At 44.1% G+C, this 24,050-nt stretch overlaps 2 protein-coding genes across 4 annotated transcripts in view; both read right to left on the bottom strand.

Annotated features, from left to right (window-relative positions):
* Positions 1 to 15,529, bottom strand: part of LOC121546264 (ras association domain-containing protein 3) — an 83,125-nt gene extending 67,596 nt beyond the window's left edge. The window contains exons 1-2 of one of the 3 annotated variants that reach the window (XM_041857427.1): positions 15,140 to 15,529; positions 2,120 to 2,253 (exon numbers count right to left, since the gene is read on the bottom strand). In XM_041857427.1, coding sequence (XP_041713361.1) covers positions 2,120 to 2,253; positions 15,140 to 15,515 — 510 coding nt within the window. In that variant the 5' untranslated portion in view covers positions 15,516 to 15,529. Of the gene's footprint in view, positions 1 to 2,119; positions 2,254 to 3,346; positions 3,582 to 6,309; positions 6,541 to 15,139 lie in introns of those variants that run through there. The other 2 variants (XM_041857428.2, XM_041857430.2) reach the window with 2 other exon arrangements.
* A 526-nt stretch (positions 15,530 to 16,055) lies between these two features.
* Positions 16,056 to 20,428, bottom strand: LOC121546263 (apoptosis facilitator Bcl-2-like protein 14). The gene is made up of 7 exons (XM_041857426.2): positions 20,112 to 20,428; positions 18,538 to 18,935; positions 18,285 to 18,386; positions 18,071 to 18,132; positions 17,615 to 17,764; positions 17,197 to 17,310; positions 16,056 to 17,052 (listed from the first exon to the last, which is right to left on the bottom strand). Exons 2-7 carry the CDS (start codon positions 18,929 to 18,931, stop codon positions 17,011 to 17,013), a joined length of 864 nt encoding a protein of 287 aa, XP_041713360.1. The 5' UTR covers positions 18,932 to 18,935; positions 20,112 to 20,428; the 3' UTR covers positions 16,056 to 17,010.
* Between the last annotated feature and the right edge of the window lie 3,622 nt (positions 20,429 to 24,050).

Below are 24,050 nucleotides of genomic sequence, written 5' to 3'. Positions count from 1 at the left end.
AAATCTACAGTGACACTAACATGCCATTTCCAATAACTTTGTTTCAGGCCCAGTAACAGAGTTAGCCCATGACAGCGCAAGAGCTCTGGGTCAGACTGATGTCAATCTCTGTATTACTCTGTTATAGTCAACTCAGTGACAAACTCCAGACCAGAACAATCACTGCTTAATGCAATCACTGATCTATTCGATCAGCTAATCACTTTACTCTCCTGCACGTCATGACTGAGTGCTGCCCCAGATCTTGTTTCACTCAGAAGGTGTGTTACAGTGTGTAGGATTCCACCGCGTTGAATTGACTCCTAGTTATAAATGTCACCAGCTGGCAGACATATTGGGTCAGTGTCATTCCTTCATTCCTGTGAACTTCATCACCTAACCAGCTGTCTGTGATTAATCTGCCAGTACAGGTACTGACAGACAGACAGATAGACAGACAGGGCACCACTAGGTGTTAATCTATTCATCATGATAGTTACTGAGTAATATTATAGAGGCCCTCTCTATTCCTAGTCTATTACACTCTTCTAAACTGGGATAAGGCGCTCATTGTCTTCCTGTGTCTGTGTCGTCTGGGTATAGCAGAGACTGAGAAGATCCATCGATCCAATCTATCCTCACTCGGATTCCATTTCCTTCTCTGAGACACATCATTTATTTACTGTCTCATGGCTTCATATCATTATCTGTCAGAGTCCATTTCAGGAGAGTTTGAAGCACAGACCACAGAGCAGAGACAGAGAGTTGGACAGAGATAGAGATAGCTACAGTCTACTGGGAGGTTCAGAGTACTTGTTATATAAGGATAATAAAGGATCATATAAATATATGAGTCTGGTTCTGGTTCTGGGCAGTCACATGGGAGAGTTTGGTCAAAACCCAACAATACCTCCCGCTGTCTGACCCGGCCGCACACACACACAGACACAGACACACACAGACACCCAGCCCCAGATTAACACAGAAACAGAAACAGAACACTGTGAAACAACAACATGACAGACATCTGCATGTCTAAGCAGCACTGTTCAGTACTATTCAGCATTAGGCCCATGTTTCTGCTGAGCTAACATCTCACCACTAAACTGTTTCACTGCAGTATTGAAGCCAGACTGTTTTGACAGAGTTGAAGATCTCTGACATGCTGAATATGATCCACAGAGGGGTGTCTATATGGCGTAATGCCCTCACTCATTCCATCCATCCATCACACACGAGAGTAGTGTGTGTGTGTGTGTGTGTACGCATGCTTGCGTACGTGAAGTTGACCAAGGCTCAGGGACTTAGGGACAGGGCCCCCCCACACACACACCCTTGGACTCCCCTGGGACCACAGAGGACAGAAATGTGTGTGAGGTCACCCAACACGACCCCCGCTATATGTGGCAGCCGGCACGTTGCTGTTGGGCGGGCTACAGGGCCAGGTAGTTTTGAATGCACACACACACACACACACACACACACACACACACACACACACACACACACACACACACACACACACACACACACACACACACACACACACACACACACACACACACACACACACACACACGATGACTCCAGGGCTATTATATAGAGAATGACATGGAGAGCTGGTCTCAAAGCATTGGCCCCACCTAGCTAATCCCAAACACACACCCTTCTGTATGATACCATCAGAGTATTCAGAGCCATTTATCCCCCCAAAAAACCCTAAGAGCAACACATCCCCCAAACATTCACTCACTCCCGCCAAGAGCTCTATGACAAGAGATACAGTATTGAGACAGAGAGAGAGTCATCAGGCGGTACATTAGTGAACTAAGTCTCAGTCCCTCACTGTAATCACGGGCAGGATGAATACTCATTCTATGGACTCCAACGCCCCCTTGTGGTGAAATATAAACATCACAGCCCACCCCCTCCGCAGCTCTGTAAATGCAGCTAATGGTGAACTGAGTCTGACGTTGCAAACCCGTAGTGAGTAACAACAAATCACTGAATACAGTCATAACGTGACTATCACAGAATATAATATCAGCACTTATCTCAAGGAACAAAGTGTTGACCCTTTAATTAGACCACACACACACACACAGACACAGAGGGAGTGAGAGAGAAGGTGGGTACTCACGATGGGCGGTATGTTGTTGTTGAGGTGGTCCTTGCTGAAGGGGCTGAGGGGGGTGTCAACGACAACAGGACCACTGGGGTGACAGTCCAACGACACTCGCTCTTGACACTCTGGGTGACACGTATACTTACACCCTGGAGCAGGAGGAGAGGAGCTTGTCAAACAATTGTGAAGAGCACACTCTGACCTGACCTTGCAGACTCATAGAGCCTGCATTCTCTCTCGGTGTGTGTCAACGGAGCGGGTCAAGGCTACTGCTGACAGTGTTTAACACTGCACCAAATACCCTCATTTCGTACTACTAGTTATTTTTACACCTCTTAAAGACTCTTGCCACTTCCTAGCCAGGAGGATCTAAAGTATTTTATCTGTGTTGACTCAATAGCAGCGTGATCATTAACAGAGACCCGTGGATACACTCAGGTCACAAGTACTATGTTAATTACGCAGCCAACCCCTAACAAGTTTAATCCATAACCAAATCACTAACATATAACCCAGTCACTAACATATTTAATCTATAACGCAACCCCAAACGGCTAAGCAAATATTCCCTAGGTCTCCAGGCTCGGGTCTCCAGCAGCAGCAATATTCAGGTCATGTTGTGTTGTGTCTGAAGAGAGGACAGGATGGAAATTAGGTTGTCCACAGTATGCAAACAATCATACTGACCCCATTCACAGTCACGATTCAAAAATATTTCATCTGAGCTATTAACATTCAGCTCAGTCAAGTGAAACAAAGTTACTAATCTAACTATTCCAAGTGCAACAAAAAGTAAACAGTATATAATACACTGGAATGACAAAGAACAAGAAGAACTGTTCAGCTGACATTCAATCAGGTCTGTCTGACAGGCTGGGAAAAGTCTACAGTGACCCAGAAACGTCCTCCTATGCATACTGTACCTCCGCCACGGCAGAAGAAGAGGTTGAAGGAATCTCTAATATGTACTCTCTTTCTTTCTCTTTCTCCTCTCGTTCTCTGCGCTGGCTGGCCAGCATCCAGCAGCCCACTTAGAAATAACTCAGTATGGAGGAGAGACAGGGAGAGACTGCTAATAACACAGAATACATTACACATCACTGTGACACTCCCTCTGCAGAGTACAGAACATCCGGCCAGTCCTCACTGTTAGCACTGATGTACAGGAACAGAGTGGTGTGTGTGTGTGTGTGTGTGTGTGTGTGTGTGTGTGTGTGTGTGTGTGTGTGTCTCATCTCTTACCTGACGACCTCCTCTTCACCTGCTGGCTGAGCTTCACCGACAGTTTACAGATGGCTGCTCCCATCCCCGGCCAGCACACCATCTCCCTCCTGCCTCACACACTCTTCTCTCTGAAGCTCTCCTTCGCTGCTCTGTCTGCTAACCAATACTCCTTGACCACTGCCTACACTGTACCACCACAGGCCAGTAGCAACAGGCCCAGCTTCGACGCACTCACTCTCTTACATACAGGCACAACAAGCATCAGGAACAATAGCCTGTGCGGACTGGGAACCCCCACCTCCCTCGCCAGCCCAGACCTACACAGAGACTAATTTGCCTAGCTGCTACCACTCTCTCACATTTCCTCTCTCACATTCACTCACTCCTTCTCTGTCTCCCCCTCCCACTCTCTCTGTATGGTAGTGCTGAGTGGGTGATTTGCCTGTCAAACGGAGGCTCAGCGGGTCACAGTGATGGACACACAGACAGTAGGAGAGAAAAGAGAGGGAGAGATGGCGGGAGAGAGAGAGAGTGCGTGTGTCCGTGTGCATGTGTGTGAGAGAGTGTGTGTGCGTACGTGTGTGTGTGGGCCAGGGATGCCCCTCTCTGAGCTCACCAGCACACAAAGACGGTGGCCAGCTCTTGTCTGCTATGCTTCCTGCCCTAACCTTCTCTAACCCTCTGTAGCTCTCGATACAATGAGGCAAAGCCTGAGCATTGTCCCAGCTAGGCCCTGGCGCTGGGACAAAACCAGAGAGGAAATGTTACACGGTCCGTCCACTACGCCATGAAATAATAACAAACACCATCATAGGCTATGTCATCAGCCATAAGATACTATGCCTATGATGCATGAACTTAGAGGAGATTTGTCTCACCCCAGTGAGGATAAATAAATACGCAAACAAACTGCAAAAGAAAGACAGACAGAAATCTGATGATGATGATTTTTACTGTCTGTCTGATGAGTTAAGCACTTTTTCCCCCTGGGAGTCTCCTGGGCCTGTGGGGAGTGCCGAGTGTGTGTGTGTGTGTGTGTGTGTGTGTGTGTGTGTGTGTGTGTGTGTGTGTGTGTGTAGTATAGCTGTGCTGTCTCATTGATAATAGCCCTTCCTGTAATCAGCCAGGCAAAACCAATCAATCAGAGTTAATTGGTGGAGCTAAGAGGAGAACTCAGCATCTTCCCACACACCCACACAAAGAACAACAACACACTCCACAAACAAATGCATACCAACACCACTCGCCCCTGAGCCTAACCAGTGTTAGCTGTGTGTAGTATTTAGAGCTGGCTGTCTAACCATGTCTCTGTGTGCTGGGAGGAAAGATGAGGAACCTGTGGCTACCTTCTCACTGACGTGCTAAGAGCCAATTCAGCCAAACTCCCCCTCGCCATAACACACACACGCCCCCAGCCGGTCCCCCCCCCCACCCCACCCTCCGCCCTATAAACACCATTTGCCCTGACGCAAAGACTGTTTACCAGAGTAAAATACTTGGATCTTGCAGTACCACTCCCAACATGTAAAGACCATAGCCTTGGTTTTAAAAGCAAGTAAGAGAGGGTTTGCAGAATGTGTGTAAACAGGGCAGAGCCAGACCTTCACCCAGAGGACACTGTGTGGTTGCAGAAGACATAACAGTACTCAAGACTACACTTCTTGGAGTCCCGCTGTGACCAGGTAGACATGTGTGCATGTTTGGGGATGGAGTGTGTGTGTGTGTGTGTGTGTGTGTGTGTGTGTGTGTGTGTGTGTGTGTGTGTGTGTGTGTGTGTGTGTGTGTGTGTGTGTGTGTGTGTGTGTGTGTGTGTGTGTGTGTGTGTGTGTGTGTGTGTGTGCGTGCGTGCCTGCGTGCGTGCGTGCGTGCGTGAGTGTGTGAGTGAGTGAGTGAGTGGGTGAGAGAGATGTAGTTTTCTTATCCTGTAATCAAAGCTGAGTGAAACCTTGTGTTTCAGTTGGTACAATAGCTGTTTCTGGGCTATGGGTCGACATGATCAATTTACTAAAGCAGTTGGTATGACACTAAGGCTCTGGATGCAGCAACACAATACCTGTCATAGAACAACACTGTTGAGTACTGGACTGTAATAGGAGAAGCGTGTTCTGGGGCTGAAGAGCTGTGTATTTGTGTGGCTAGTCCAGAAAGGTGGTGTGTTGTATTTGTTGCTGCATTGTCTTTAGACAATAGAAAATAGATCCTTTTTGAAGCAGCATTGCACATACTTAACGGCTTTCTTAATTCCACATTCTACATTTGGAGACTTCAATTCTAAATTCCAAGTCTCTCATTCCTATCTGGCTCCACTCAGGCCCCCACTAACAACACACACTGCCCTAAAACACACACTGTCAGGACAGCAGGTGGTCTCAGACCGTGCTGACTGTCAGTGGAGGAGAAGGAAGGGTTGTCATTCTACTGTGGTAGTGTTGTTTTCCTCAGTAAACAGTAAACAGTTTCCCATAGAACCAGCTACCGGACTATACCCATTCACTCAGCACTTACGAGCCTTTTCACACATGGCTGCTAAACACCTAACTAAAATGCACACACACTTAATTATGGAACGCGCATATCTTTTCATCTCTCTTCCACTCTCCCTCTCACCGGTATCCCGTCTTTCGGTCTCTCTGCAGAGTCTGTCTGTCTGCCAGCCTTCCACACAAAGTGTTTGTGCTGAGTCTAGCGTGTGTCATGACAGGTCAGGGATGACATTGAGTGATCTGTCTGTCTGTGGACACAACACTGCATCTGTGGCTGGTCTCTACGGAACATGAACACTGAAGGACCTGAACTGTATGTCCCTAAACAATGTGTTTATAAGGAACAGTATATAGAGTACATACACTTGTTTTATCTCTCAGGTCATGGCCTCTTAGTGACAAAAAATCATCTGTTTGCCTTACCACCATGCTCTGGGGTTGGCTAAACACAGGCCCACATACACACACACACGTACAGACACACACTCACACACTCACCAGAGTTCCTCCAAAGGAGGCTTAGTTCCAGGCGTCCAGAGCGGCGGATCAGTTTGGGAACACGGAAGAAGAAACCAGATAACCTCCTCAGAGTCCTCCCAAATCCTTTAGCCAGCCCCATTGCTCATTCACTCACACAACCAGGTTCCAACTCATACACACTGGGCATATCCAACATAATTTCGCCCCGGTCCTGCAAATCCCAGCTCTGGACTGTCTTTCACTCTGGCCCCTCTCTACCCTCTTTCTCCCCCTCTCTTTCTCTCTCTCTCTATCCTGCCCCGTCTGGCTTTTCTGTGTCATGTCTGGCCTGGGCTAGTCCCTCCCCTTAGTGTAGTCCCCCATTCACCCCCTGTGTGTGTGTATTACTATCCTCATGGGTACCGGAAATCCCCACAAGGATAGTAAAACAAGGACAAATCTCCCTTGTGGGGACATTTCCCAGAACCCCACAAGGACAAAGGCTATTTTAGGCTTAAGGGTTAGGTTAAAGGTTATGGTTGCAATTAGGGTTAGGGGTTATAGGTTAGGTTAAGGAGTTAGGGTTAGGGTCAGGGGTTAAGGTTAGGGTGAGGGTTAGGTTTAGGGTAAATAGGATTTTGAATTGAAATTAATTTTAGGTCCCACAAGGATAGTAATACATAAAGTGTGTGTGTGGTCATTGTGTTGGGTCATTAACCTGTCACAGAGGGCAGTGTCTTCTGGAGCCACACTGTCAATGCACCTGCACAAACAGCAGCTGGGCACTAGGGCAAACACATGCGCAGGTAGGCATGCGTAAGTACACACACACACACACACACAGCCTTCGGTGGAGAATGAAAGCTGATCTAATCATGAGAAAATACAACAAGTTATTTCCTCATCCAGGAGCACAACAGGTCTCTAACATTTCCCTGTAGTGAATGAAAGGTTGTGTTAATCCACCATCTCCTCTATGTCTAATCTGATTTAACCAACTTCTCACCTCTCCATGTAAATGGATTTGGACCAGGCCCCTCAGGCTGAGCTGACCATTTGGGCCTATAAGGCCAATGGTTCTGGCCAGCTAAGTGTGAGTGACAGGGATAAATACCGCCCCAATAGATCCATGGATGATACAATCTCCATTGCACTGCACACTGCCCTATCCATCTGGACAAGAGGAATACCTATTTAAGAATGCTGTTAATTGACTACAGCTCAGCCTTCAACACCATAGTACCCTCCAAGCTCGGGGCCCTGAGTCTGAACCCCGCCCTGTGCAACTGGATTCTGGACTTCCTGACGGGCCGCCCCCAAGTGGTGAAGGTAGGCAACAACACCTCCACTACGCTGATCCTCAACACAGGGGCCCCACAAGGGTGCGTGCTCAGCCCCCACCTGTACTCCCTGTTCACCAATGACTGAGTGGCCACATATGCCTCCAACTCAATCATCAAGTTTGCAGATGACACAACAGTGGTAGGCCTGATTGCCAACAATGACGCGACAGCCAACAGGGAGGAGGTGAGGGCCCTGGCAGAGTGGTGCCAGGAAAATAACCTCTCCCTCAACGTCAACAAAACTAAGGAGCTGATCGTGGACTTCAGTAGACAGCAGAGGGAGCACGCCCCCATCCGCATCTACGGGGCGACAATCTGAAATGGTCCACCCACACAGACAGTGTGATGAAGAAGACGCTACAGCGCCTCTTCAACCTCAGGAGGCCGAAGAAATTAGTCTTGGCCCCGAAGACCCTCACAGACTATTGCAGGTGCACCATTGAGTGCCTCCTGTTGGTCTGTATCAACACCTGGTACGGCAACTGCACCGTCCACAACCGCAGGGCTCTCCAGAGGGTGGTGCGGTCTGCCCAATGCATCACCGGGGGCACATTGCCTGCCCTCCAGGACATCTACAGCACCCGGTGTCACAGGAAGGCCAAGAAGATCATCAAGGCCACCCAAGTCCCGCTATCATCCAGAAGGTGAAGTCAGTACAGGTGCATCAAGGCTGGGACCGAGAGACTGAAAAACAGCGTCTATCTCAAGGCCATCAGACTGATAAATAGCCATCACTAGCCGGCCTCCACCCAGTACCCTGCCCTGAACTTTGTCGCTGTCACTACAGGCTACCACCCGGTTACTCAACCCTGCACCTTAGAGGCTGCTGCCCTATGTACATAGACATGGAACACTGGTCACTTTAATATTGTTTACATACAGTTTTACCAATTTCATATGTATACACTGTATTCTAGTCAGGTCCATCCTATTCAACTATTGCTGTACATATACTTTTCTATCCTACGTATTCTTCAGATAGAGCACATATTTTATCCACACATTGTCCATAATGTCTATACATCCCATCACATACAGTGAGGGAAAAAAGTATTTGATACCCTGCTGATTTTGTACGTTTGCCCACTGACAAAGAAATTATCAGTCTATAATTTTAATGGTAGGTTTATTTGAACAGTGAGAGACAGAATAACAACAACAAAATCCAGAAAAATGCATGTCAAAAATGTTATAAATTGATTTGTATTTTAATGAGGGAAATAAGTATTTGACCCCTCTGTAAAACATGACCACCAGGTTTGCACACATCTCAGGAGGGATTTTGTCCCACTCCTCTTTGCAGATCTTCTCCAAGTCATTAAGGTTTCGAGGCTGACATTTGGCAACTCGAACCTTCAGCTCCCTCCACAGATTTTCTATGGGATTAAGGTCTGGAGACTGGCTAGGCCACTCCAGGACCTTAATGTGCTTCTTCTTGAGCCACTCCTTTGTTGCCTTGGCCGTGTGTTTTGGGTCATTGTCATGCTGAAATACCCATCCACAACCCATTTTCAATGCCCTGGCTGAGGGAAGGAGGTTCTCACCCAAGATTTGACGGTATATGGCCCCGTCCATCGTCCCTTTGATGCGGTGAAGTTGGCCTGTCCCCTTAGCAGAAAAACACCCCCAAAGCATAATGTTTCCACCTCTATGTTTGACGGTGGGGATGGTGTTCTTGGGGTCATAGACAGCATTCCTCCTCCTCCAAACACGGCGAGTTGAGTTGATGCCAAAGAGCTCGATTTTGGTCTCATCTGACCACAACACTTTCACCCAGTTCTCCTCTGAATCATTTAGATGTTCATTGGCAAACTTCAGACGGACATGTATATGTGCTTTCTTGAGCAGGGGGACCTTGCGGGCGCTGCAGGATTTCAGTCCTTCACAGCGTAGTGTGTTACCAATTGTTTTTTTGGTGACTATGGTCCCAGCTGCCTTGAGATCATTGACAAGATCCTCCCGTGTAGTTATGGGCTGATTCCTCACCGTTATCATGTTCATTGCAACTCCATGAGGTAAGATCTTGCATGGAGTCCCCGGCCGTTATTTTGTGTTTCTTCCATTTATGAATAATCGCACCAACTGTTGTCACCTTCTCACCAAGCTGCTTGGCGATGGTCTTGTAGCCCATTCCAGCCTTGTGTAGGTCTACAATCTTGTCCCTGACATCCTTGGAGAGCTCTTTGGTCTTGGCCATGGTGGAGAGTTTGGAATCTGATTGATTGATTGCTTCTGTGGACAGGTGTCTTATATATAGGTAACAAGCTGAGATTAGGAGCACCCCCTTTAAGAGTGTGCTCCTAATCTCAGCTCATTACCTGTATAAAAGACACCTGGGAGCCAGAAATCATTCTCATTGAGTGGGGGTCAAATACTTATTTCCCTCATTAAAATTCAAATCAATTAATAACATTTTTGACATGCGTTTTTCTGGATTTTTTTGTTGTTATTCTATCTCACTGTTCACATAAACCTACCATTAAAATTATAGACTGATCATTTCTTTGTCAGTGGGCAAATGTACAAAATCAGCAGGGGATCAAATACTTTTTTCCCTCACTGTATACACACATATACATACATACACAGTGCATTCGGAAAGTATTCAGACCCCTTCCCTTGCTGTGGGGATGGTTTTTTTCAGCGGCAGGGTCTGGGAGACTAGTCAGGATCGAAGGAAAGCAAAGTACATAGAGATCCTTGATAAAAACCTGCTCCAGAGCGCTCAGGACCTCAGACTGGGGTTGATGGTTCACCTTCCAATAGGAGAACTACCCTAAGCACACAGTCAAGACAACGCAGGAGTGGCTTCGGGACAAGTCTCTGAATGTCCTTGAGTGGCCCAGCCAGAGCCCGTACTTGAACCCGATCTAACATCTCTGGAGAGACCTGAAAATAGCCATGCAGCGATGCTCCCCATCCAACCTGACAGAGCTTGAGAGGATCTGCAGAGAAGAATGGGAGAAACTTCCCAAATACAGGTGTGTCAAGCTTGTAGCGTCATACCCAAGAAGACTCGAGGCTGTAATCGCTGCCAAAGGTGCTTCAACAAAGTACTGAGTAAATGGTCTTGAATACTTATGTAAATGTAATATTTCAGTTGTTTATTTTTTATAAATTTGCTAAAAAATCTAAAAACCTGTTTTTGCTTTGTCATTATGGGAGTATTGTGTGTAGATGGATGAGAGGAAAAAAAATATTTAATCAATTTTAGAATAAGGCTGTAACGTAACAAAATGTGGAAAAAGTCAAGGGGTCCGAATACTTTCCGAATGCAATGTATATATATACATAGGACATTGCTCATCCTAAAATGTATATATTTCTTAATTCCATTATTTTACTTTTAGATTTGTGTGTATTGTTAGATATTACTGTACTGTTGGAACTAGGAACACAAGCATTTCAATACACCCGCAATAACATCTGCTAAATATGTGTATGCGACCAATAAAATTGTATTTGATTTCATATGATAATAGAATAGCTCCTCCCCCCGAAAACAGAACCCCACAGGGAGGGAGTCAACTAAGTGCGAGAGCAGAAAACTTCACAACACCATTAAACATTCACTGTGTGGTCAGAACATACTGCTGGTTCTTTTTCCCTCCCACACCGGATCACCTGCTGCAACCTGAGTCCAGTCTCACTTTGTCCGTACAGCCCGATGTCACATTTGGGTTAACAGAAGGAATTCAGCTGGTTAACCTATGATAAAGGACTGCCAGAGCTACTACATAGGGCAGGGGACAGCAGCGCAGAACCTGTGAGGGTAAGAGTTCTAATGGCCAAGTAAGGGTTCTAAAGACCAGATTAGGGTTCTATTGCCCATAGAATTAGGAATAAGAATACTAATAGTAATTTAATATGATCTCTATGCTATTGAATAGCTAACAAAATGGCTACACTGACTATCTGAGTTGACCTTTGTATTTTATTCTTATGCACATTGATACTCCAACACACATAGAAACACTCACTTCATCAGTTGCTCACACACATAATATGCACATGCATTTATACTGACTCTACACACACTCACTCACATACAATCATCATATACATTGCTGCTACAATGTTTATCATATATCCTGATGCTTAGTCACCTTACACCTATAAATATCTACCTTTATCGATCCAGTATCCCTGCACATTCTAAATATGGTACTGGAACTGACCCTGTATATACAGTTGAAGTCGAAAGTTTACATACACCTTAGCCAAATACATTTAAACTCAGTTTTTCACAATTTCTGACATTTTATCCTAGAAAGACTTCCCTGTCTTAGGTCAGGTAGGATCACCACTTTATTTTAAGAATGTGAAATGTCAGAATAATAGTAGAGAGAATGATTTATTTCAGGTTTTATTTATTTCATCACATTCCCAGTGGGTCAGAAGTTTACAGACACTCAATTAGTATTTGGTAGCATTGCCTTTAATTTGTTTAACTTGAGTCAAATGTTTCGGGTAGCCTTCCACAAGCTTCCCACAATAAGTTGGGTGAATTTTGGCCCATGCCTCCTGACAGAGCTGGTGTAACTGAGTCAGGTTTGTAGGCCTCCTTGCTCGTACACACTTTTTCAGTTCTGCCCACAAATTTTCTATAGGATTGAGGTCAGGGCTTTGTGACGGCCACTCCAATACCTTGACTTTGTTGTCCTTAAGCCATTTTGTCACAACTTTGGAAGTATGCTTGGGGTCATTGTCCATTTGGAAGACCAAGCTTTAACTTCCTGACTGATGTCTTGAGATGTTGCTTCAATATATCCACATAATTGTCCTTCCTCATGATGCCATCTATTTTGTGAAGTGCACCAGTCCCAACTGCAGCAAAGCACCCCAACAGCATGATGCTGCCACCCCCGTGCTTCGCGGTTGGGATGGTGTTCTTCGGCTTGCAAGCGACCACCTTTTTCCTCCAAACATAACGATGGTCATTATGGCCAAACAGTTCTATTTTTGTTTCATCAGACCAGAGGACATTTCTCCAAAAAGTACGATCTTTGTCCCCATGTGCAGTTGCAAACCGTAGTCTTTTTTATGGCAGTTTTGGAGCAGTGGCTTCTTCCTTGCTGTGCGGCCTTTCAGGTTATGTCGATATAGGACTCATTTTTACTGTGGATATAGATACTTTTGTACCGGTTTCCTCCAGCATCTTCACAAGGTCCTTTGCTGTTGTTCTGGGATTGATTTGCACTTTTCGCACCAAAGTACGTTCATCTCTAGGAGACAGAACGCGTCTCCTTCCTGAGCGGTATGACGGCTGCGTGGTCCCATGGTGTTTATACTTGCATACTATTGTTTGTACAGATAAACGTGGTACCTTCAGGCGTTTGGAAATTGCTCCCAAGGATGAACCAGACTTGTGGAGGTCTACAATTATTTTTCTGAGGTCTTGGCTGATTTCTTTTGATTTTCCCATGATGTCAAGCAAAGAGGCACTGAGTCTGAAGGCAGGCCTTGAAATACATCCACAGGTACACCTCCAATTTACTCAAATTATGTCAATTAGCCTATTAGAAGCTTCTAAAGCCATGACATCATTTTCTGGAATTTTCCAAGCTGTTTAAAGGCACAGTCAACTTAGTGTATGTAAACTTCTGACCCACTGGAATTGTGATACAGTGAATTATAAGTGAAACAATCTGTCTGTAAACAATTGTTGGAAAAATTACTTATTTCATGCACAAAGTAGATGTCCTAACCGACTTGCCAAAACTATAGTTTGTTAACAAAAAATGTGTGGAGTGGTTAAAAAATGAGTTTTAATGACTCCAATCTAAGTGTATGAAAAACTTCCGACTTCAACTGTAGTATGCTTACTTACTTTATCTTGTTATTATTTCTTATTTTTATAGCTCGTGTGTTTTTGTTCTACCTTGTTATTTTTAGTATTACATTGTTATTGATTACTGCATTGTTGGGGTTAGAATTTGCAAGAACAGCATTTCACTGTACTTGTGCATGTGACATTAAATCTTGAAATAGGTTATGGTTGTATTGACCAGGTTAGGGTTCTAATGACCATGTTTTTAATGGCCAATGTATGGTTCAATTCATGATTGGGTTATGACCAATTCTATGCCAGATGTGTAAAGGAGGAAATATTCTACAGCATCTGCATGTACCCACTCTCAGTGTCTAGTTAAGACACAACTGGACATTTGACCATCATATTGCATAAGTCAACAAGTTAATGTAACAGTAGAGGCCGCAACTATATCAGACCACTGCAGAATGACATGACAATGTGGAGAGGTGCTTTAAAACCATCAACGTACAAGCAATGCTTTTACACGTATGATGACTGATGGTCCACTGGGCACAGACGTCAGTTCAAGGTCTAGTTTTGATTTACATTTGGTTGAGTTGTCAACTAATGTGAATTCAACGTGAAATCAACAAAAAATGTCACCATGTCATTGGATTTAGGTTAAAATAAATGCCCTTAAGTTGATCACTTTTTGCAAATCCAATCAGTTTTCCACATTGATTCAACGTCATCACATAGATTTTGGGGGTTGAAATGACGTGGAAACAACATTGATTCAACCAGTTTTTGCCCAGCAGGGAGTAATGCAGCAATGATAGGAGTAACAACAACAATATACTGTATCAATCATCAGTAAACAGGTTCCTATGACATTAGCTTGAGGAAGTGAGTGAGTGACTATCAGTGGAAGAATGCAGAGTGAGCTGAGCCGAGAGGAAAGCATGTGTATGAACGTACAGGAATGGCAGTGTTTACCCTTCAAACCAGTTTATCAGCATGGTGTGTGTGAGTGTGAGTGTGAGTGTGTATGTGTGTGTGAGTGTGTGTGTGAGTGTGTGTATAGCCTGGCCCTGTGTGGAAGTAGTCTGTATGTAGCCATGCCTTACGGAACATGTACAGCCTACAGAAAGTATTCCCACCCCTTGACTTTTTCCATGGTAGTCTAGCAATGATCAACAACCAATTTGACAAAGCTTGAAGAATTTTTTAAAGAATAATGGGCAAATGCACAATCTAGGTGTGGAAAGCTCTTAGAGACTTAAACCAGAAAACACTCACCACTTTAATCACTGCCAAAGGTGCTTCTACAAAGTATTGACTCAGTGGTGTGAATACTTATGTATTTTAGATATTTCCTTATTTCATTTTTAAACATTTGCTAAAATTTCTAAAAACATGTTTTCACTTTGTCATTATGGGGTATTGTGTGTAGATGGGTGATATATTTAAAAAATATATTTAATCAATTTTGAATTCCAGTTTAACACAACAAAATGTAGAATAAGCCAAGGGATATGAATGAATACTTTCTGAAGGCACTGTATGTGTTTATATCCAGATTGTATGGAGCCTGAAAGAAAGTCTAGATTCATAAGGCAGTTTAGGTATCCAGTTAATAAGCCATTATATTGATACGCTTTATACCTTGAGGCTATATGTTAACCAGTATGTTGTCTGCTGTAGTAGACGGTATTGGAGTTAAGACAGTCAAACTATCTCACCTGAACCATCATACAATAGTAGAACTCACCTGAACACATCAGGGAGAAGTGGAGGATGTATTCGCAGCACACATCGCACCATGCGCCCGAAAGACCTAGGTAGAAGGTGTGTCCCTCCCCCCTCTCCTCCCTCACCCAGGAGTCTCTCTCAATGGGGGAGAATATGGTCCTCACATCCGGGGGCTTGAATCCCCTTTTCCTACTGCCGCGGCAGCCGTTCTCCGCGGGGTTCATCACCTTCACCGGGTACGGTATACTATCCGGCTCCGGTCTTCTCTCTACAAGGTTTGGTAACGAGTATGCTCTTCCCTCTCTCCAGACCGCCTCGATGCTCTCCAGACTGCGGCTTGGAGTAGAGGTATGCATCCGGACGGCTCTGACTCCCTTGACTTTCGAATGGTGCATCCTGGGCGGGTTGAAAAATTCCCCTCGACTGTAGTCTACTGTATTCGTCCTCAGTGTCAGTGCTGATTTATTAACGATGATACGACGCCGATGTAGCGCGTCGGTGAGTACCTCCTACTTTGGTGCATCGTCTTACATTACCACGCACTCTTTCGAGCACACAGGCGACAGCAATGATGACAGTCTTCCTCGCGCGCATCACAGGTGAGACACAGAACAAGCTGTTCAGTAGGCGCCACATCATTTTATCTGCATGTTGAAATCCACATTGTGTGAATAGATGACACTGCGTTCTCTCTCTGGCCTGTTTTTGTGTGTTCCTGTTGTCTGTAAGCAGGTTGAGCAGGTGCAGGAAACGGGTTGGGTTCATTTCAGTACAGACCCCAATAAATCCCCCCTCCCTCCATGAGTGAAGTACCTGTCCACAATACCTGTACATGAGTGACCTACCTGTACAGGTATGCTGTGCGTGATGATCTTGAGATTGCATTTCAATATAATTACCACTTGGTCCTAAATCACTTTACACAATGTTAGGAGTCTTTTCAGTAGACCTATTTTTATTCAATAAATGAATATTTAAACATAAATCAAACAGTCACAAAGCTGTCTAAATCAGTGTTAACATTGAACACTATAATCATAACATGGAATGTGTGTAATTATTCTTATTAAACAAATAACGCAGACATTCTGATGCATAGACTCAGCACACAGAGAATGACGGTGTGACCATATAGCAGTCAGAATAGAAGCACTTCCATACAGTATATGTAGGCTACAGTCGCTGCCCCAGTGTTTGGTCCAGTCATGGTTTAAAAATATAGTGATTCCATCTCTGGATCAACTGAGAACAAAAGTTCTGGAGGTCTGGAATGTTGACATCTTTGGCAATGTTGCTTTATGTAAACATTATTTGGATCAGACAGTATAGACTACATCAAGAGTAGACAGTCTCATCATCATTATTCTTACAATAAAAAATTAAGTAAATACCTATATATAAAGTAAAATAATAAAGTAGATATGTTTAATTCAACAGATTTTTCAATTTTTTACATTCCTATAAACACCCAAATACTGTACTTTCATATACATTCTTATATCATATCAATTTATAATTCGAAAGAAGGAATGGGGCTTGAGATGAAGTAGTTTCCCTCATATCCTATGGCTCTGGAAGACAGTCATCTATATTTCTATGTACATGTTTCTTTGTGCAAAATCAACGTTTAATTGGGCATGCAATAATAGCAATACATTGCCCTGAGTTGAAACTTCTCTAGGGGTTAGAGGAGGGCTCCATCCCAATTACCCACCCTTTACCACCCCTTCCCGTTATGGATATAACAATGGTGGAAACTCCCTTTAGCCAATAATTACACCAATCAAATTCTGATCCATGACAGAAAGTGCACAAATGCATACTTTGGGAAAAGAGTGGATAATCAGGAAGAAGCCAATGGGGGTATAGAATGGGGAAAATCCCTCTGGCTCAGTCGACTTCCTCCTCATCATCATTCACAAAAGCTTCCTCCTGTTGAGAGAAATGAAAACTGTATTGATCATTGCTCAACATCTCACAGAATACCACTGATATTTTTGTCAGCTGTAGATCATTGATAGGAGCAAGAAGGTGGACCTCCAGTACTATAGGCGATGTATCTCTGTATGTACGTACATATCCACCCTGCTGTCTGGCCCAGGAAGAGAAGTGATCCTGCAGGTATTTGGCTCCGAAGCCTAGCACCCGGCTCATAGGGAGGCTGTCCACCGCTGACAGGCGACTGGTCACCTGGTGGAGCAGAGAGGGTTGAGACTTTTTACACAAAATGGCTGCTATGTGCCAATGGATAAACATGCTTGTGGTACTCCAATGGGTGATTTAGCCGCATACAATGTAAAGCACTTACAGGGACAGTTTCCAAGACCCAGAATAAGCATATTCCTGGAGTAAAAAACACTTTCAATCGGGATTCTTGAGCATGCTTTTTAGTCCAGGACTAGGTTTAAATATATGTCCGGGAAACTGGCCATTAGTGTTTGAAAATGGGTTGGGAAAAAAAAGTTATATGTAAATGTATTTCTGTCATGATTACCTCACAAGTCAGGGCGATTTGGGCCTTGCGTGACCCCTGAGTGCTGGGGTCAGAGGTCAGGCCCAGTCTCCTGAGGAAGGTAGAGATGGTCCTCTCGTAGAAGCTGTAGGAGCCAAAGAGCTCTGAGGACAAAGAGGCATCCTTCAGGACCTGACAGGGACAGGATAGAGGACAGTAAAGTTTACACCCCAATCCCAACAAGTATTTTATGGGTGAATGCCCGTGTGATGAAAAATGAATGATGAATGATAAGTGAATGCACCACCATCTCTTCCCTGTTTCTCTTTGTGAGGGGAGGACAGGGCAACAACCATATAAACATGCCATCACTAAAACCCAGTCTTGCAGATAGACTAATATTATCTGTGTGTAGAGTGACACCATGTGGGCATAGACAGAATTACACAATCACACTGGTTCTACCTACAGAAACTGATATTTCCTGCCATCCTTTACCTCCTCATTGAGTTTGTCTCCCGCTCCTCTCAGCAGCAGCCCCACCAGAGTCTCTATAGCATCTGAAAGGCAGATAGAAGAGGGTAAGGGGTTAGAGGTCAGAGATATTGTTATTGGACAAGTTCTGGTAGCCCCTCCCTGTTTCAGTCCCTTTTTTCCCCATTTGGTGCCTAATGAATACAACCCAGATATGGCAGCTGAGTCGGTCTTATACCTTCCTCTCCATCAGTCTCCAGATCCCCAGGACTGAAGCTCACTCCATCAGCAATCTGAGTCAACCGGTCAGCTACCTCGTTCAGCTCATCTCCCACTGAACCTGAAACACACACAGCTTTAGTATGCTTGGTATGAGGTCAAACCAGCTGACTAAAGAAGAAACATACAATGTACCTTACATTTTAAAGTATTACACCAACACATGCAATCAAACAACCCTCCTGTCTCTCCTTCCCCTGATACAAACTCACCATTGCCAAAGGATCTGAAGCAGGACCTTTGGGTGCCCGTTGGTGATGCTGGTGGTGGTGTTCTTGGTGGTCCTGATGCTACAGCTGAACTGTCTCTATGGGGTCGGATACAGCTCAACAAGCTCTGCAGCCTCATTCTCATCGCCTTCTTCTTCTTTGTCTTCTTTATTAATGTGTCTGCATGGCCCTCTAGTGACTCTGTGCCACCCGGCTGGGTGTCTGTGCCTTGAGGTAGCGGGCACAACACCTCCCTAGGTCTCCTCCTCTGGGCGTACGCCATCATCAGTCTGAACTCCACACTGTCCTCCATGCCATCCATATCCCCTGGCATCCCAGCTTTGGCACTCCCATTCACATTACTGTTGGTACTTCCATTGATATTGCTGTTCGCCATCTCTCTAAACAAAAATAAACAAACCACAACAGGAAGTGAGTGTATAGCTGCAACATCCTCCATTACACAAATCCGGCAATATTGATGTGTAAGTTCTCCTATGCAGTTTAAAAACAGTTTATGAAGGTATACTTTCCTGGAAGAGTGCAATGCACAGTCAGCCCTAACAGCACATTGGGAATGGAGAATGAGAATTTTCATTGCAAAAACATTACAACACACCTCTAGAGAGCAGTAATACTCACGTGATGGTAAAGGGCATAACTTTGATGCCAAAAAATGGGAAGACAACATGCCAAGGCATGCCCTTTTGTCCTGTGACAGAGTTTTCTCAGTTTGACAAATTACATCAATAGGCGGCAGATAGCCTAGTGGTTAGGACTTTGGGCCAGTACTGAAAGGTTGCTAGTTTGAATCCCCAAGGTGAAAAACCTGTAAATGTGTCCTTGAGCAAAGCACTTGGATTTGTGATATGCAACCAAAACATATTTCCAATTCACATACGCGTATAATACACACTTGTAGCTTACATATGTGAAATTGGACAAATATAAGCACCCACCAAATTATAATTACTTTAGGTTAAAAATGTTTTGTCCCGAATGTCATAAATAGTAGGGTGTCCAATCAAAAACGCATCTTTTGACCAATGGGTCAAATACGATATGTTCATTGTGTAGATACACCTCTAAGCAAACCAATGGCCCAACCCTCATGTCTCTAACATAATCCGTTCAAAAGTTATTGGAGTGGATAATTAAATGGAGGCCAGAGGGAAATAAGTGGTCAAAAATCAGGTAAATAGCATCGCGTCAGTTAGGCTGGATGCTGTGCGAGAATTAATGCAAACTGACAGTCTAACCGTTGAACTCATCACCTTTCTTCTCGAATCCGGAAGACATAAAACAATATCGAGGTAAGATATATATCGACTTTGAGACATGACGTAATATTTTCATATTTGAGTATACGCTTTTCATATTAATTCTTGTTCGGAAGACTTCCCACAAAAACAAGTGTATATCTGTGAAATTTCATCAATGTCCACTACCAGGCGCGTACTGGGAAACAAATTATGGACAGTAAAACTTTCACGGTGACAAAGTTAAAAAATATATTAAGTTATTAAATCGGCACTTAACGTTACTTATTTATCAAATAAAAAGCTAGGCCTACTTACGTGTACTACGTCTGGGCCAGTTGCCGAAGTTTTATGTTGTGAATGAGCGAGCGTTCTTCTGACTCTTCAAACTCTAGTTCTGCCTGCTGCCTGTCCGACTGACTCCCTGTGGTTATTTATACCTAAATAACCACAGTCAAAGTCAAAGTCAGATCCGTAGTCGAAATTGAAACCAAGTCAGGCTGTTGACATGACGGCGTTTTTTAAAACCTGTATAAATAACCACAGTCAAAGTCAGATCCGTAGTCGAAATTGAAACCAAGTCAGGCTGTTGACACGACGGCGTTTTTTTAAACCTATTGTGACACATGATACTTCCTCTTCTTCAGTGGGGTTTATCTGCGGTATACATTATGCTGCATTAAACCCCGTGATAACAGTTAGTCATCTTATTTAGAGAAACAAAGCAATGACACTGCTATTTTATCTATACTTCTAAATTGATAGTTATTCCGATATTAGGACACAATTGTACATTCTGGTGGGGTTGGAATATTCCTAATGTCTATCAAATGTATCCCCTTCCAAAAATAATACATAATATAACAGCTTGCCAGTCTGATCCCTGTCTGTACAGGCCATATCAACCTGCTGGCTGTACTGGGTAAAGGTTGTGACTATATTGCAGGCATAGCCAATGACTGATAAAGTCTCTCTGAGACTGGATAGAGCGATTCAGTTAGCCACCTTCAAAATGGACAACAATAATATTCTATTCTATTCCCTAAGGAAATGCCCAGCGTTAGTTTTAGGAGGCACCCGTGATATTCAACCACACAACTATGTGTCTTCTAACCCACTCTGAAAGTTGGGAGTCATTCACAGGATTGTGTACCTGTCACCCAGAGGCGGTCAGTGCCGTTTCAGATTAGGGAGGATTTTTATTTTTTCACGAGGAGTGGCCTTATTTCTATTACAGCATATTGGATGACTGTCATTCATATTCCATTCACCCAGTTAAATGTAACAGCGATAGGTTTAGGCTACTACATGAAACTCACATTTTCCCTATAACCATCATGAGGCTGCTATAACCTACGAATTAAAGTTTACAACGTAGGTGCACACAGGTCGAGAGACACATTTGATGTGACAGACAGTGACACATGGACAGACAGTGACATTCAATACCGCATTGCACACTCTTGCCTGCATCTAGCAGACATTGGGTGTAATCATTAGTCCAACAGTTGCAAACGAGAGTTTCTATTGGACAAATTCAGGTATGTTTATCCCCGTTTTGTTCCGTTTGCTTCAGGTTTAAGAAATGTTTTTCAACAGAATCGGCGGAATGAATACACCCCATATCACACGTAAACACAGTACACAGTTTCATAGCAGCCACGTTGTATTCCTTCTCGCATCTACGTTATGCGCTCTCCTCATTTCAGCTCTTCCCTTCGCTTGTGGACAACACATCAGCTGTGTGACCAGGCGAAAAAACCTTTCCAAGCCAAACCGCTACACACAGCCTACATCATTGTCACCATATTAGCTAAAGTAACGTCATAGTCAACATAGCTAATAGAACTAACGAGTTAGTAAACCCGCTACAATCATGAAGTAACGTTACAGTGTACAGTCAGTAAGCAGTTACACCGGTGGGCCCCGGTGTCAATAAATTAGTAAAACCAAAAGCTTACCTTGACTTGAATCAAAACACAGGAAATGATGTGGGGCACTTAACCCTAATTGCTCCTGTAAGTCACTCTGGATAAGAGCGTCTGCTAAATGACTCAAATGTAAAATGTAAATGTAATGTCAGAGGCAAGCAATAGTGGAAACATGTCCTGTGACAAATACCCTCAGTTAGCCTACCACAACCTTGTTTATAACATATTTTGTTGTGACTCATGAGACATCCACAGGTAGTGCTGGAAAATGACTACACCTTATTATATCAGTTCAAGTAACTTAGGCCTACATTATCTTGTTGATCATTGACAGGTATGCTACCTGTGCATGCAGGTAAGCACAGGTATATTATGGAAAATAGTGAGTGAAAGGGTAAGCCGTCAGCAGGGTGGAGGAACCCACAAGCACACACGCACATATTTGGATCGAGTACAGGGGCGCAAGTTTCACTTGGGATGGGGTGTCATATCCCCCCACATTCCCCCACATTCCCCCACATTCTTATTCTGAAATTGCATTTTTGTCCCCCCCAGTTTTACCATTGCAATGTGATACGAAAAGAGGCAACCGTGTGCTTTAGGACCATGCGGATGCTTCTGAGCGGCCGGGTAAACTATGTGAAGGCAAAGCTTCTGGAAGGCTGGCTGGATCAGCACGGGAGAGTTGACTGATGTAGCTGGACTTGGCTAGCTTTCGCCAGTTGATGTACCGTTCGAGAGAGAGCTGGCCCAAAGTTGGCTAACGTTAACTATTATTTTTGCCTCAATCACACTAGACCTGAATCAAATGATGAAACCATCGGCCAAATGATTGAAGATTGACATTCTGATGTTTTTTTCAGTGCAATGTTAGTTTTATTAGTCAGTATGGCAATGTAACGTTATTGATCTGTCAGTTTCCCTAGCTAATTCCCTACTTTTCACACGGACACAGTAATAAACAGCTCTAACGTTACAGGCTTCACTGTCATGGTGCACAGTAGAGGTGTACGCTGGACCGATTTCTTCATCCCGCTCCTGCCAGCACCCACTGGCTTTCTGTCCGACTCCCATCCGCTACTGCAAGAACTGGTCCCAAACCCATCCGCAAGAACTGGTCCCAAACCCAACCGCAAGAACTGGTCCCAAACCCAACCGCAAGAACTGGTCCCAAACCCAACCGCAAGAACTGGTCCCAAACCCAACCGCAAGAACTGATCCCAAACCCAAACCCAGTCCAGCAATGTTATTTTAGGGGGATGTGATGCAGCTCACTTGCCAGCCATGGTCCCAGCAATTTTGCGCCCTATAGACAATATCAAATGCACAAAATAACCTAAGAAATAGGTTAAATTACCAGAGATTCTCACATGGCCCTTATATTGTATTACTGGGCTATATCAGCCAACATGCTAGATGTAGTTTGAAGAGAGCAGAGTTGGAGAGACTTGCACTTTCTCTTCAGCTATTTTTATAGCCTACCTTTTAGGAGTGGGAAGATTTTCAGACAGAAATATGGGTGATCAATATTTAGGCCTATTTCTAGGCAAGGTAGTAAACTATAGCCTAATAATAGGCCTATTTAGGAAGAACATTTCCTTGGAGAGATTTCCTGCTCGTGCTTCTCCACCCTTGCATAGGCTATAGCCTACTCTATTTTGAGATCACACGCACACCTGATCTCGCAGGTATGGCTACTGAACTGGAAGCAGCAAGAATGATGACAGCGACACTTGCTACGTTTTGCATAGGCCTAGGATATAGGCTACCTTTTAGGAGGACGATTTGCAGGCAGAGACAAATAAATGGGTAATAAATATTTATTGAAAATGAAAATGCACCTGTCACGCCCTGACCTTAGAGATCACTTGTATTCTCTGTTTGGTTAGGTCAGGGTGTGATTTGGATAGAATCTAGTTTATTATATTTCTATGTTGGCCGGGTGTGGTTCCCAATCAGAGGCAGCTGTCGATCGTTGTCTCTGATTGGGGATCATACTTAGGCAGCCATTTTGCCTACCTTTAGTTGTGGGATCTTGTTTCTGTTTCAGTTTAGGCTTGTTGCTGTTAGCCTTTAGAACTTCACGTTCAGTTGCTTTTGTTATTTTGTCAGGTGTTTATTTAATAAATTAAACATGTACGCATACCACGCTGCACCTTGGTCCAATCCTTTATACAACGAACGTGACAGCGCCACACTCGCTCACCTTAGTAGCCTAACCTATGTGCGAGTTGTGCCTTTTTCCTTTTCAATGTTGATTATATTTCTTGATTGCACTTCGACTCACGTTGGTTCAGCGCCCTCCACTTCTTTCCATTATCAATAT

The sequence above is a fragment of the Coregonus clupeaformis genome, unplaced genomic scaffold, assembly GCF_020615455.1.
Source record: "Coregonus clupeaformis isolate EN_2021a unplaced genomic scaffold, ASM2061545v1 scaf0013, whole genome shotgun sequence".
Lineage (NCBI taxonomy): Eukaryota > Metazoa > Chordata > Actinopteri > Salmoniformes > Salmonidae > Coregonus > Coregonus clupeaformis.
The sequence above is the reverse complement of the archived record's forward strand: the minus strand, read 5'-3'. Positions and strand labels throughout refer to the sequence as shown.